Source organism: Mustela putorius, unplaced genomic scaffold (assembly GCF_011764305.1).
Source record: "Mustela putorius furo isolate JIRA1106 unplaced genomic scaffold, ASM1176430v1.1 tig00003942_pilon_pilon_pilon, whole genome shotgun sequence".
Classification (NCBI taxonomy): Eukaryota; Metazoa; Chordata; class Mammalia; order Carnivora; family Mustelidae; genus Mustela; species Mustela putorius.
Window position 1 is genome coordinate 5,973,302 of NW_025422087.1, and position 14,244 is coordinate 5,987,545.

Genomic DNA, 14,244 nt, shown 5'->3' on the forward strand with positions numbered 1-14,244 from the left:
TTGAGAAAGGCTTGTATTGCTATATAATCCCCTCTTAGGATCACCTTTGCTGCATCCCAAAGATTTTGAACAGTTGTGTTTTCATTTTCATTTGTTTCCATGAATTTTTTAAATTCTTCTTTGATTTCCTGGTTGACCCATTCATTCTTTAATAGGATGCTCTTTAACCTCTATGTGCTTGTTCTCCTTCTTAATTTCCTCTAGTGATTGAGTTCAAGTTTTAAAGCATTATGGTCTGAAAATAGGGAATAATTCCAATCGTTTGGTACTGGTTGAGATCTGATTTGTCACTTAGTATGTGATTGATTCTGAAGAATGTTCCATTTGCACTTGAGAAGAATGTATATTCAGTTGCTTTAGGATGGGATGCTCAGTATATACCTGTGAAGTTGATCTGGTCCAACGTGCCTTGTTTCCTTGTTGATCTTCTGCATTGATGATCTGTCCATTGCCATGCGTGGGGTGTTAAAGTCCCTTACTATTATTGTATTATCAATGTGTTTCTTTGATTTTGTTACTAATTGGTTTATATAATTGGCTGCTCCCAAGTTAGGGGCATAAATATTTACAATTGTTAGATCTTCTTGTTGGATAGACCCTTTATGATATAGTGAACTTCTTCATCTGTTAATAGTCTTTGGTTTAAAATTTCTTTTGTCTGCTAAAAGGATTGCCACCCCAGCTTTCTTTTGTTTTGTTTTTTTCTTTTAACGAACAAAATTATTTTATTCAAAGTAGTTAAATATCTCAATTTTTCTTTTATGATTTATATGGGTTTTAAAATTTTTTTTTAAATTTTTTTTAAACATATAATGTATTATTAGCCCCAGGGGTACAGGTCTGTGAATCGCCAGGTTTACACACTTCACAGCACTCACCATAGCACATACCCTCTCCAATGTCCATAACCCCACCACCCTTTCCCAATCCCCCTCCCCCCAGCAACCCTCAGTTTGTTTTGTGAGATTTAGAGTCTCTTACGGTTTGTCTTCATCCAGATCCCAGCTTTCTTTTGATGTCCATTAGCATGATAAATGGATGTATTTTTATAACCGTTATTCTGAATTCTGGCTCTGATATCTCTCTTGTATCCATATTGATTAAGTGTCTGGCAGTTAGTACTGCCTCTTGTTCTCTTTTCTGTGGTGAATTTTTCCATCATCATTTTTCCATCATTTTGTCCAGAGAAGAACAGATGAACAAGGCAACAAAATACAAAGATATCAACCATGACCCCAGGAAAATATGTACTAAACAAATCAGAGGAGATCAGAAACCAAAAAGGAAAAAAGAATATAATCAAACAGGTGGACTGAACACAGTAATACACTAGGTCCTGGGAATATTTTGGTCTATTTGTTAGAAAATAAATCCTAAAATTGTAAAGAAAGAAAAACTTACATATATACAAAAATAAAATTGAATATGATTAAATGAGGCAAAAAATGAAGAATGTATATGTAAAAGGTAAAAATGAAAATTAAAAAAGACTTAAAAGGTTTGATAAAATAAGAAACTAGTTGAAAAGGAAAAAAAATTGAACTGAAAGCCTGATGAATGAGAGAAAAACCTCAAATTCTATATTCTATTTTCCTCTGGTGCTGGAGTTTTGTCGACATAAAAGTGTCGACTTTTGTCGTTCACAAGTTTGTGCTGCGTAAACTTGGTATTGGCCTGAGGTTCCAGCAGGTCTTCTGGGGGAGGGGCCTGCTGCACTGATACTCTAGTGTCTTTGTCTTGGCGGAGTTGCCCCACCCCTTGCTAGGGGGCCAGACAGAGCGTAAGCTGCTTCAAATTGCTGTATGTGGCTTTTGTTCCCTAAAGGCTTTACACACTGTTTTAGAGGATGAGAACGGTTGTGCCCCAGTCTTCAGCCCCGGAGCTGACAATTCGCACCCCACATTCTTCAGTAAGCCCTCACAGAAAAGCAGTCAGTCACTCTCGTCTCCCTGGTTTCCCTCTGCTCTCTGTGTTCACCCAGCCTATAACTGAGCATTTTAATCTTAGGCACAGGACCCTGTGGAGTTTCCAAACTTTACAGACTCCTGCAGCGCACACATATGCCACTGCCCGGGAGCAAGGAGGGGACTCTCACCCCTGCTCAGACAGCAGTCTACTGACCGTGCTGTGGTTTACAGTTTATAGCAACACAGAACTGAGAGCCCACTCCTGAGATCCCTGATTGCAGCTGACTTCCCTACTCCAATGCTTGGGAACTCTGCCGCACTCAGGCACCCCTAGTCTTTTGGGGATCCTGAGAGCATGCTGTCCCCACCTGGTATTCTGCCTGCTTCACCACCTGAGCACCTTTTAGACACATGGAAACAGATTTCTGTAAGTTCTGATTTTGTGCCCCACTGCTATAGCACTTTCTGATATCTGGCTTATGGAGGCTCCTTATCCCCCCAGGGTTTATCCTCTGATACATCGCCTCGGTTCACTTCTCTGCACCTCCTACCATGCAAAAAGTGATCGCTTTTCTATTTGTAGAATTGCAGCGATTCTTTTCTTAGATCTCCGGTTGAGTTCACAGGTGTTCAGAATGATTTGATAGCTATCTAGCTGAATTCCTGGGACCAGATGAAACTAGAGTCCCCCACTCCTCTGCCATATTCCCTTGGCTCTGGAAAAATAATTTTAGATTGAGGTTTTTTTGGTTAAGCTGGCTTTTTAGATTTCAATTTAAGTTGCTTTTTCATAATCATTTATTCATACATTCCTTGTTTGAGTTCTTAATTTGTTTAGTCTGACATTATTATTGCTATTTATACTCTACCTTGTTCCTATAGGAGTTTGAGATGGCTTTCAAATAATGGTTAAAAATACATAAAGAAATTAAGAAAATAAAGGTCACATTGAGTGGTTTAATATTGTTAATATTAGCTTGTTCTCTATTGTGTCACCAAATATTTTGTTGAAATCAGGGGTATATTGTTATTTACTGATTTGAGTTCTCTCTCCAAGCATTTTATTCTTATCTTGGGACCCAGCATTTTCCCTTAAAGCACTGACCTTTATTTGTTGGCATCTGAAGAGCCATAACTCTTAGTCCATACTATGCTTTTAGAGAAGAACCTGCCACAGTATCTGGCATACTGGAAACTTAATAGCAAGTATTTAAAAAGTAAATCAATGGAAATGTAATATCCTACTTTTATACCATTGTTTCCCAAGTTTTAATGCTTAGGGTTCTAACCGTTCCTTTCGAATATACCTAAAGAAAGGTGCCAGACTCTGTAGTTTCTATGAGGCTTACAACTTTGGAGCAAGGATACTATCTTAGCTCTGCCTCAGATTAGCTAAGTGACCTCCTGTCTCTGGGTCTCCCATTTCCCAGTGTGTGAAATAAACGGCTTAGACTTCATGATCTCTGAAGTTCCCACTGGTTCACTATGTCTATGAAAACAAGAAAAGGCTAATTTTAAAAATTTCTATTTGTGTATGTGTCAGGATCTAAGCTTTTAAAACTTTAAAACTAAATAATGTAAAATGAATTATATATGTATTTTATTTTTAAAATTTTTAAAAAGTTTTACTTAGAGAAAAGGAGAGTGTGGGGGGTGGAGAGGGGCAGAGGGAAAGAAAGAAACTCAGACTCCCTGCTGAGTGCAGAGCCCAGTGTGGGGCTCCATCTCTCATGATCCTGAGATCATTACCTGAGCTGAAACCAAGAGTTGGATGGTTAACCAGCTACACCACCCAGGCTCCCCCTAAAATGAATTATATGTGCATTTTAAAGAAAATATTACACTGTAAATTTTCTTCTTGCCTTTCCTAGGTCATTGTGGAAAGACATTTGCTATTTTGGAAAAATTTCTGAATCATAGCCATGACAAAATTGCATGGTTGGTCATTGTGGATGATGATACATTAATAAGGTAAGGAGTGTTTCTCATCCTAGGATGGCTTTAAATCCTACATATATTCATATGCAGAAGCTATGATGGGTACTATTCTTCTGGCCAAGATGGAGTAACAGGGATTAGATTTACCTTTATATCTAAAACAACTCCCCCAAAAGGACAAAATATAATAAATGAGGGTTTTTAAGACACTGGACATTAGGCTACAAAGGACAGTGACCCCTGAGACATGTGAAACATAGGAGGTGAGTTCTATGGCAGCACCAGCTAATTGCCTTAAGGAAGTGTAAATAGCTGCTGAGCATTCCTCTGTGGGGTGAGGAGGTATTGGGAACCTAGGTAGAATCTGGCCAACTCTTGAGTTGAAGAGATGATGCTGAGACCCTAGGGTGACTGAGGCTATTAGTTTATAGGACATAGCACTGGAGAGGGAGGGATGCACTGAATAACACCAGAGATCTGTACTGAACCAGAGTTCAGTACAAATGTGTATGAGGAAACTACTGGAGGCTGGGGAGAGAACCAGCCAAAATGATGAGAGGGGATGGTGGCCAACACAGAGGGCTCAGTAGAGTACCTGTTCCCACCAGCCAGACTGGGAATTCTGGATCCACAGGGTATTGGGTAAAGTATTTAGAAATGTCTTGTTTTAATAGCAGGAAACAAACAGTTAAGGTTGGATTAAGTACTGCTCCATCCAGTCCTGCCCAAGAGACCTTAAAAGGCCCCCCCAAAATAGCAAACTATTTCCAAGTAACTATCTGGATCCAAGAACAAAGCTTTAGAAGATTTCTAGAAACACCAAAATATCCATAACCTAACAGAGATTCATAATGTTTAGCATTCAGTCAAAAGTTACCAGACATGCAAAGCAGCAGGAAAACACACACATAATGAGAAAAATCAGTTGATTGAAATTACCCAGAATGACAGTGTTAACTAGTTGTTATAACTACCAGTTCTGTTATAGCTTAATAACTCTTCCATTTATTAAAAAAGGAACATGAAAGGTATAATAAAACCAAGCTTCTGGAGATGAACACTATATTTTCTGAGGTGAAAAATCCACTGGATGAGATTGACAGAAAACTAGATATTTCAGGAGAAAATACAAGTGAACTTGGGGACATGGCAATAGTAACTATCCAAAGGAAACACAAAGATAAGTAATTTAAAATCAGTGAACAGAACATATCTGAGTTGTGGGACAATCTCAGGTGGCTTTGTATATATGCAATTTGGAGTCCCCAAAAAGGGCACATGACAAATATTTTAAAAAATATTTTCCAAATTTGATGAAAACTATAAACCAGCTGATCCAGATACCGATTCTAGATCAGTGTACCCTAGACTAAACTGTGAGCATCCAAGCAGAGTACAATCTCTCCAAGAATGGGGTCTTTTTTCAGGACATCTTATATAGCATTTATTATATCTAACCACTTCACTTAAGTTATCAATCTTCAGTATAATCTACAATTAAAAGTTTTGCCACATTTTCTTATTTGCCAGCAATAATGTCTAATTGCCCAGTGTGGTCTTAAATGTGTTTTTTATTTTGAGCTTGGCACTTTTACCTTGCAAGACTCTGACATCATTTTTGATTGCATGAACTTTGACTTCTCCTAAGACATAAGCCTGAATAGTTGCAAGATTTAGAGTCAGGTCAGAAATTCAAAAACTGAGGGGCACCTACAAGGTTCAGTTGGTTAAGCATCAAATTCTTGATCTCAGCTCAGGTATTGATATCAGGGTCATGAGTTTAAGCACCACTTTGGGCTCCATGCAGTCATATAGCCTAGTTAAGAAAAAAAAAAAATTCAAAACCTAAAAAAAGGAAAAAAAAGTAAAGGTAGAATTTTAGACTCAAGAAAGAAAGAAGGCAAATTTATATCTGGAGTTATATACTAAAATATCCCAAAGTAAATAAATTCAAATGAAAATTTAATAAGGGACATGGATGAAAATTAGGAAAGTAATACAGAAAATGGGGTCAAGTACTTAAAAAGGTTAGAAAAAAGTGGTTCAAATTGAAGAGGCAATGAAGTCCAATACATGTATAATTGGAATTCCTGACTGAAGAAAAAATAAAAAGAACAGAAATAACATTTAAATACCAGAAATAAAAGAGGACATTAAAGTGTATATTGAAAAGGCCTACCTAGTAGGTGCCTTGGAAAATTGACTTCAGCTTCTGATCTTCAGCTTCTTCACATCACTGGGTAAAACTACTAGGCTTCGATAACTTCCTCTGAGTCTTGAGGCAAAATTACAAAATAACCTGTAGAGCAAGAAAGTAGGACCAGCATCAGACTTCTCAGAATGACTTAAGTATGGAACAAATGGTAGAGGAACATGTTAAACTAAAAAAAATTGTGAGTCACAAATTTTATGTGCAGTATGCACATGCATCCTTCCTGGGGAATATATTAGAGAACTTCATGCAAATGAGAGAGGAAATTTGGGCAAGAGGACTGATGGTGGACATTTCATATATTTAACTGTAAAACAGGGTTGGGGATGTGGGTAGGGGAATAGTATATAAATGTAATATGTTTGACAAAGCAGAATCTTGAAACTTTTAAAAAATGGAAAGAAAAGGGAAAGTAGAATAAGATCATGGCTTACTGTATAGCTAGGAGAGGAGATTCAAAGGGTATCATATAAAACTGACAGATCTAATAACAAAATGTTAAATAAAACATAATAAGGCATAAAACGTTAAATATAAGATCATGGGAAAAACTTTTCCAACACAAATTTTTTTCTTAAAAGAAATAGTAAATAGTATATGTATAATTAAAACCCAAAATAATTTCATGTTGAAACCAAATATTACCAGTTTTTCACTAAATTTGAATGGGTTTAACTTACCAAAGAACTTTTCAAATTGGCTCATAAAGCAAACCCCAACTCTGTACTTTTATATAAGAGACCTACATAAACATAGTTCTTCAAAAAGCCTAAAAATAAAGGGATGGATAAAGACCTAGCAAATCAATGAGAATAAAAAGTTCAATTCCCAGTTCTAAAAGCTGGGAAAAAGAAATCATAAAGCCAACCCCCAAAAAACACAAGGAAGGAGATAATAAAGATACATGCAGAAATGATGAGATAGAGAGAAAGTTCAAATTAATCAGAATTTTGTTTCCTTGAAAAATTGGTACTGAATGCTTTTCTCATTTAATGGTATCTCCTGGAAATCAAAACTCACAATGTATTTAGTATGCTAGTCTCTGTGTAAGAATGAAAAGGAAATAAAGCATACCTATATCTCCTTATCTTTACAAAATCAAGTGAGGGAGAGTTGAACCAATAAACCATGAAGTTGGTTTCTTTCTTTCTTTCTTTTTTTTTTTTTTTTAAAGATTTTATTTATTTGATAGAGATCACAAGTAGGCAGAGAGGCAGGCAGAGACAGAGAGAGGAGGAAGCAGGCTCCCTGCTGAGCAGAGAGCCCGACATGGGGCTCTATCCCAGGACCTGGGATCATGACCTGAGCCGAAGGCAGAGGCTTTAACCCACTAAGCCCCTGAAGTTGGTGCCCCTGAAGTTGGTTTCTATAAGGGTTGGGTGGGAGAAGAGGATAGACGGAGTAAGAGAGGGTGTGATACTTCTGAATTTATCTTTTAATTCAGTTGAGTTGTGGAAGCATGCTCATATTTTACATATTTGAAAAATCAATAATGACAGGAGAAAAGATAATAAAGATAAGGAAAAAAAGATGAACTCAACTGTGTTTCAATTGAAAACATCACAGTGAAGGAAAAATGGTTTCCTGTTGGTCACATCTTAGACAAGCATCATGTAATTAAGGACAACAATGAATTATGACCATTAAAATTAGGGATAAAGGAGTTCATGCTTATAAGAAGTAGAAAATAGGTATGTTCATCAGGAATAGTGACCTGTAGTTCTCCTTTTATGTAGTGTCTTTCTTTGGTTTTGGTATCAGGGGAATGCTGACCTCCTAGAATGAAGTTGGAAGAAAAGCTTTTTTTCCTCTTCTGTTTTTATGAAATAGTTTGAAAGAAGAGGTATTAACTCTTCTTTAAATATTTGATAGAATTCACCTGTGAAGTCATCTGGTTCTAGACTTTTGTTTGTTGGGATTCGGTTTCCTTGCTGGTAATCAGTTGCTCAGATTTTCTGTTTCTTCCTGATTCAATTCTGGGAGGCTATAGGTTTCTAGGAGTTTATCTATTTCTTCTAGGTTACCTGAAACTAATATAACATTGTACATTAATTAAACTGGAATTAAAAAAATAGCAATGGTCGGGGCACCTGGGTGGCTCAGTGGGTTAAGCTGCTGCCTTCGGCTCAGGTCATGATCCCAGGGTCCTGGGATCGAGCCCCGCATCGGGCTCTCTGCTCAGCAGGGAGCCTGCTTCCTCCCCTCTCTCTGCCTGCCTCTCTGCCTGCTTGTCATCTCTCTCTGTCAAATAAATAAATTAAAAATCTTTAAAAAAAATAGCAATGGAAAAATAGTAAAACTGTCCAGTGGAAATACCAGACAACTTGACTAGGTGAACAGAATAGGTATCACTGTGAAGATCAGAAGGACATCGTGTGTCAGATACAGCATCATATATCCAATACTGTGACTGGGAATGCATATGCCGGGCTTTGTCATGAGGAAGCACCAGACTAACCCAACAGGAGGATCATTCCATTAAAAATAGGGGAGATGCTTTTATTATTAAAAATACCAGTGTAACAAAAGACAAAGAGAAGCTGAATAATTTTCAGATTAAGAGAGAATAAGGTGATATGATAAATAAATGCAATAAGAGATCCTGAGCTGCATCCTATACTGAAGGGGAGATGTGCTAGAACAGACATTGGGTAAATTGATAAAATTGGAATAAGGGTGGTAAATTAGATAGAAGCATTTGTTTTCAGTTTTGGAATCCTAATTAAGGCTGTTAGAAACTTTTGTGTATATATCTTTGTATATGTATTCGTCTTGGCTAAATACCTATGAGTAGAATGGCTGAAACATGTAGGTGTATATTTGACTTTTTAAGAAAATTACTATATTAATGTTAAAGTTTTTGAAATTCTTTACTTTTCCTGTTCTTAGGAGATACACATTGATGTATTTAGGAGAAATAGGCATAACATATGAGGCTTACTCCCAAATATTTTAGAAAAGAGAAAATATATGTGTATAACTCACACACACACGTGCACATTTACACACATATATATATACACAGATACATGAATATATGAATATGAATATCTATCTAGAGAGATTGAGAGAGAATGATAAAGCAAATAGGGTAAAGTTAACAACTGGTAAATATGGGTAAAGGATATAGGAGAGTACTTCCCATTGTACTACTCTGGAATTTTTCTATAATCTTGAAACTATTTCCAAATAAAACATTGAAAAATTAAAGCCATAGGTTGGAGTAGAATTTCATCTGGATTTTAAAAAAATCAGCATTCTGACAAAATGAAGGGTAAAAAATCATACAACCAGCTCAATAGATATATAAAAAGCATTTGACAAGATTCCATTCATGATAAAAACTCTCAACAAAAGAGGTATGTTTCTTCTAAACCCAAATATAATAAAGGCCATATGTTAAAAACCCACAACTAAGATCATCCTCAATGGGAAAAATTGAGAGATTTTCCCCAAAATCAGAAATAAGACAAAGATGTCCACTCTCACTATTTTTATTCAACATAGTACTAGAAGTCCTAGTCATAGCAGTCGGACAAGAAATAAGAGACATCCATATTGGTAAAGAAGCTCAACTCTCAGTCTTTTAGATGACATGATAGAGATAGAAAACCTTAAAAATTCCACCAAAAAACTAATAGAAGTAATAATGAATTCACTAGAGTTGCAAGATTCAAAATTAATACCCTGAAATCAGTAGTGTTTCTGTGCACTCACAAAAAAACTCACAGAAAGAGAAATTAAAAACACCCCATTTACAATTTTACCAAAGAGGTGAAAGACTTGTACTCTGAAAACTATAAAACACTGTTGAAAGAAATTGAAGGTGACACAAACAAATGGAAAGATACTCCATCCTCTTGGGTCGGAAGAATATTGTCAAAATGTCCTATTACCCAAAGAAGTCTACAGATTCAGTACAATCCATATCAAAATATCAATAGCATTTTTCTTAAAATTAGAATAATCCTAAAAGTTGTAGGGAACAACAGAAGACCCCCAATAGCCAAGACATTGCTGATAAAAAAGAATAAACCTGGAGGTATCACAATCCCAGATTTCAAGATACACTACAAAACTGTAGTAATTGAAACCATATGGTATTGGCAATAAAGACAGATGCATAGATCAGTGGAACAGGGTAGAGACCCCAGAAATAAGCCCACATTATTACCGTCTGTCTATGAAAAAGGAGGAGAGAATATACAGTGGGCAAAAGTCACTGTTTTCAATAAATGGTGCTGGGAAAACTAGACAGCAACATGTAAAACAAGGAAGGTGGACTATTTTCTAACACCATGCACACAAATTCAAAATGTATTAAAGACCCAAATATGAAACCTGAAACCATAAAAATCTGAGCAGAGAGCTTGAGCAATAATTTCTCTGACATCGGCCATAGCGATATTTTTCTAGGTATGTCTCCTAAGACGAAAGCAAAAGCAGAAATTACCTATTGGGACTGCATCAAAATGAAAGGAAACATGCACAGCCAAGGAAACCATCAACGAAGCAAAAAGACAACCCACTGAATGGGAGAAGATATTTGCAAATAATCTCCAATAAGGGGTTAATATCCAAAATATGTAATGAAGTCCTACTACACCAAAAAACAATCCGATTAAAAAATGGAGCACCAGAGTAAAAAAAAAAAAATAGAGCACCTGGATATACATTTCTCCAAAGAAGACAAACAGATGGCCAACGGACACATAAAAAATGCTCCCTATCAGTAATTTTGGGGGAAGTACAAAAATCAAAACCACAGGAGGTATTACCTCATACCTGTCCGAATGGCAAAAGTCAAATTCAAGAAACAACAAGTGTTGGCAAGGATATAGAGAAAAAGGAACCCTTTTGCGCTGCTAGTGCTAACACAAACTGGTGCAACCACTGTGGAAAATAGTATGAAGGTGCCTCAAAAAGTCAAAAATGATCCAATAATCCAATATCCATATGATCCAATAATTCCATTATTGGGTGATTACACAGGGAAAAGGAAAGCACCAATTTGAAAAGATCTATGCACCCCTATGTTTACTGCATCATTGTCTGCAGTAGCCAAGACATGGAAGGAGCCCAAGTGTGCATTGATAGATAAATGGATAAAGATGTGATAGATATCTATCACATCTTTATACACACACACACACACACACACACACACACATACACACACATGGTGGAATATTACTTGGCTATGAAAGAAAGAGCTTGACATTTGTGACAACATGGATGGACCTGGAAGGTATTAAATGAAATAAGGTATTTGTCTTTCTTAGTCTGACTTACGATTCTACTAATAAACAGAATGTAAAATAAATAAAAGAATCAGACCTATAAATACAGAGAACTAATGATTGCCAAACAGAAGGGGAATGGGAAGTTGGGTAAGATACGTGAAGGGTAGAGGAGATACAGACCTCCAGTTATGGAGCGAGTGAGCCATGGGAGTAAAAAACAGAAGGCATACCATCCATGATACTGTAATAGCAATGTAATGGGACAGATAGTAGCAATACTTGTGGTGAGCGTAACATTACATATAAACTTGTCAAATCACTATGTTGTACAGCTGAAACATAGGTAACATGTGTCCATTATACATACACAAATCAGTATTATGCTGTTAGAAAATTTATATGCAACACTAAGCTGTGTTATTATGATTTTGATAGCATGTAGTCAGTCTTACCTGTTGCCATACTGGTTTGTTTTTTTTTTTTTTTCTGTGCCTTAAAATTGCCCTAAATGGTAGCATATTGTTAAATAAAAGTTCCTTTCCCAGATGAATGGTCAATCTGCTTGGATAGAACTGGAGATTCTTCTGCTTTATCCACATTTCTAGTTTTTAGCAAAATGAAACATATGATGGTTGTCAGACTCAGTTTGATTCTTCAGCTTTAAAATGATACTGGGTAGGGAGATGGTTGATGTTAAAAGGAAAAGAAAACCAGATGAGATGTTAAATCCCAGTTATTTTAACCTCAGAAATTAGAAGTTGAGGGTTGAATTGACATTTTTACAATATGCAGGAGGAAGATAAATACTTTTCTTCTCAGGTCAAGGAGTAGATTTAAATTGGCCCCAGAGGTCTTCGAGGTTTTTTTGTTTGTTTGTTTTTGTTTTTCTTAAACACACACAGACTTTTACCAGCTGAAGGCCACAGTTGCCTTAGAGATCTTTGAGTATATTCTCCATAACCGAATGGTGTCTTACTGGGTATCTGCACACCTCCTCACCTTCCCCCGCAGAGTTATCAGCTGACCTGAAGACGATTCCAAACTAGGTGCCTAGAATGTTCACCTTGTGAGCCCCAAACAGGACAGTTTCAAAGATAACATTTTCTGGCCACTAAGAAACTGTCAACTTTGTCAGAGGCCTTGACTTCCGGGCAGGTAGAAACATCATTAACAAACCTGTGAACTCTTTGCACCATATTTTTACGTGATTTTTTCATCCATTAAATTTACTCATTTTCAGCTTTAGGCTTACTAGCTGGGCTATTTGTGTAAGATGCAGCAGTGCAGATTGGAAAGGGGGTCCTTCTCTTCACCTTGCGCATCTCCACTTTGACTTCTTAATATCCTACCTATCCCCCAAAGGAGGAAAAATGAAATTCTAGAGCACCAGTCTTCTCGGTGTTAATACTTCTCTATAAGAATTTGTGATTAATAAGTTAGAGAAATACTGGATATATCCACGTCTTGGACATGCATGATGCTCACCAGGCTTGAGAAACATTGACATTTATTTAGTCAATTAAAAAAAATTAATCCAAATTTGACCACGGAACAACTCTTTTCAGGAAACGCTGATTAATGTCATGAGAGAACTGGGGATTTGGTGGAGTTGGACCTGGTCAGCTCTAGTTTAGAACACAGTGGAAGGACTTTATAAGGTATCTGTAAGTGGTGTAACTTCTTCAGACAAGGAAAAGCTAGCCCTTCTCAACATCAACCTTGGTCTCACCTTCCAGTCACAACCTTGGTAATATAACCATTGTTTCCAATGTCCTGTTAAAAGAACATTTTCTTCCAGTGGTGTCCTGCTACAAGACCACATTCTTATTGAACTTACACAAATAACTATAATTGATTTCCCATTTTGTTGTTGCCACAAGCCCCAGCCAAACCCTTCTGGGTGTGAAGTTACATTCAATTCACAACTCACATTTGGCATTAATATCCCTAAAGCCTGTACTCATCTTACTACTCTTTTTGCCTTTATTTCTCCCCCAAATTTTGAAGTGTTTCCATAGACAAGTGTGCATGCAGCCAGTGACTGTTAGAGCTTGCTGTGTCTGTTGGTTGGTACAAGACCAATAAATGGTTAACTCCACCTGGGGCCTCTGGTTGCCCCCTATTGCACGCATGATAGGGCAACACTGGCCTACCTCCTAGTCTCTGAGGGTAGTCTCTGGTCTACCTCTCTAGTCTCAGGGGTGGTATCCACCCCTAAAATTCTGCCATTAGCAGAGGGTCACTTGGCAACACCCCTGGCTTTTAGAGCCTTCCTTCAAGGAAGTAAACTGCTTTCTCTTAGGCAGTGCCTTCTAGAGGCTTAGCAAGACTGAAATGGGTTGTTTGTATTTTCTCTCGGGGTCCCAGATAATACTAGATCTTGCTACTGTTGTTTACGAGCTCTTGATAGACCCCCTTCCCACCACTTTATCATTGGGAGGATCCTTTATTTTTCCCTGTTTTTCAGTTGATCTCCCTTTCGGTTTCATGTAAGTCTGCCATTATATAGGGGCTATTATAGCAGTCGGACATTTAACCCCAGGGACAAGAAGGGATACTGAAGTCCCATACCTAGTTTGTGGGACTGACCGTGAGATATGGAAATTCATACAAGAGGAAAGTAATTTTTCATTTGGGCCACCAAAATGCTGGGGGGAAATGGCATGTTTCATCCTCGGTTCTTCCACAGAGGTCAGGTGCAGCGGAGGGAACGGCCTCCTTGTTAAGCCAGGTTTTCTTAATGCTAGCATTTACCCAATCAGATTAGTTAAGTGCCTGCAGCTCTCACTATGCCTGCAGTGTATAATCTTTGTCACAAGGCAGGCTGAGCAGCGGCTTAGGCCATTTCTGAGGTCTCAAATCCATTTACCACTGTACGATGTTCTCCAGTATCCTACAGTCCGAACACCCACTGTTTCAGATAGGTGTTTTTAGGGCCTCCCTG

General features: G+C 37.4%; 1 protein-coding gene across 2 annotated transcripts in view; it reads left to right on the plus strand.

Annotated features, from left to right (window-relative positions):
• The window catches only part of B3GLCT (beta 3-glucosyltransferase), a 116,861-nt gene that overhangs the window by 78,688 nt on the left and 23,929 nt on the right, over window positions 1–14,244 (plus strand). For both annotated transcript variants that reach the window (XR_006603540.1, XM_045069531.1), the window contains exon 12: window positions 3,779–3,878. Coding sequence is in view for 1 of the 2 variants with exons in the window: in XM_045069531.1 (XP_044925466.1) it covers window positions 3,779–3,878 (100 nt within the window). In the remaining variant the exon portion in view is untranslated. The remainder of the gene's footprint in view (window positions 1–3,778; window positions 3,879–14,244) is intronic.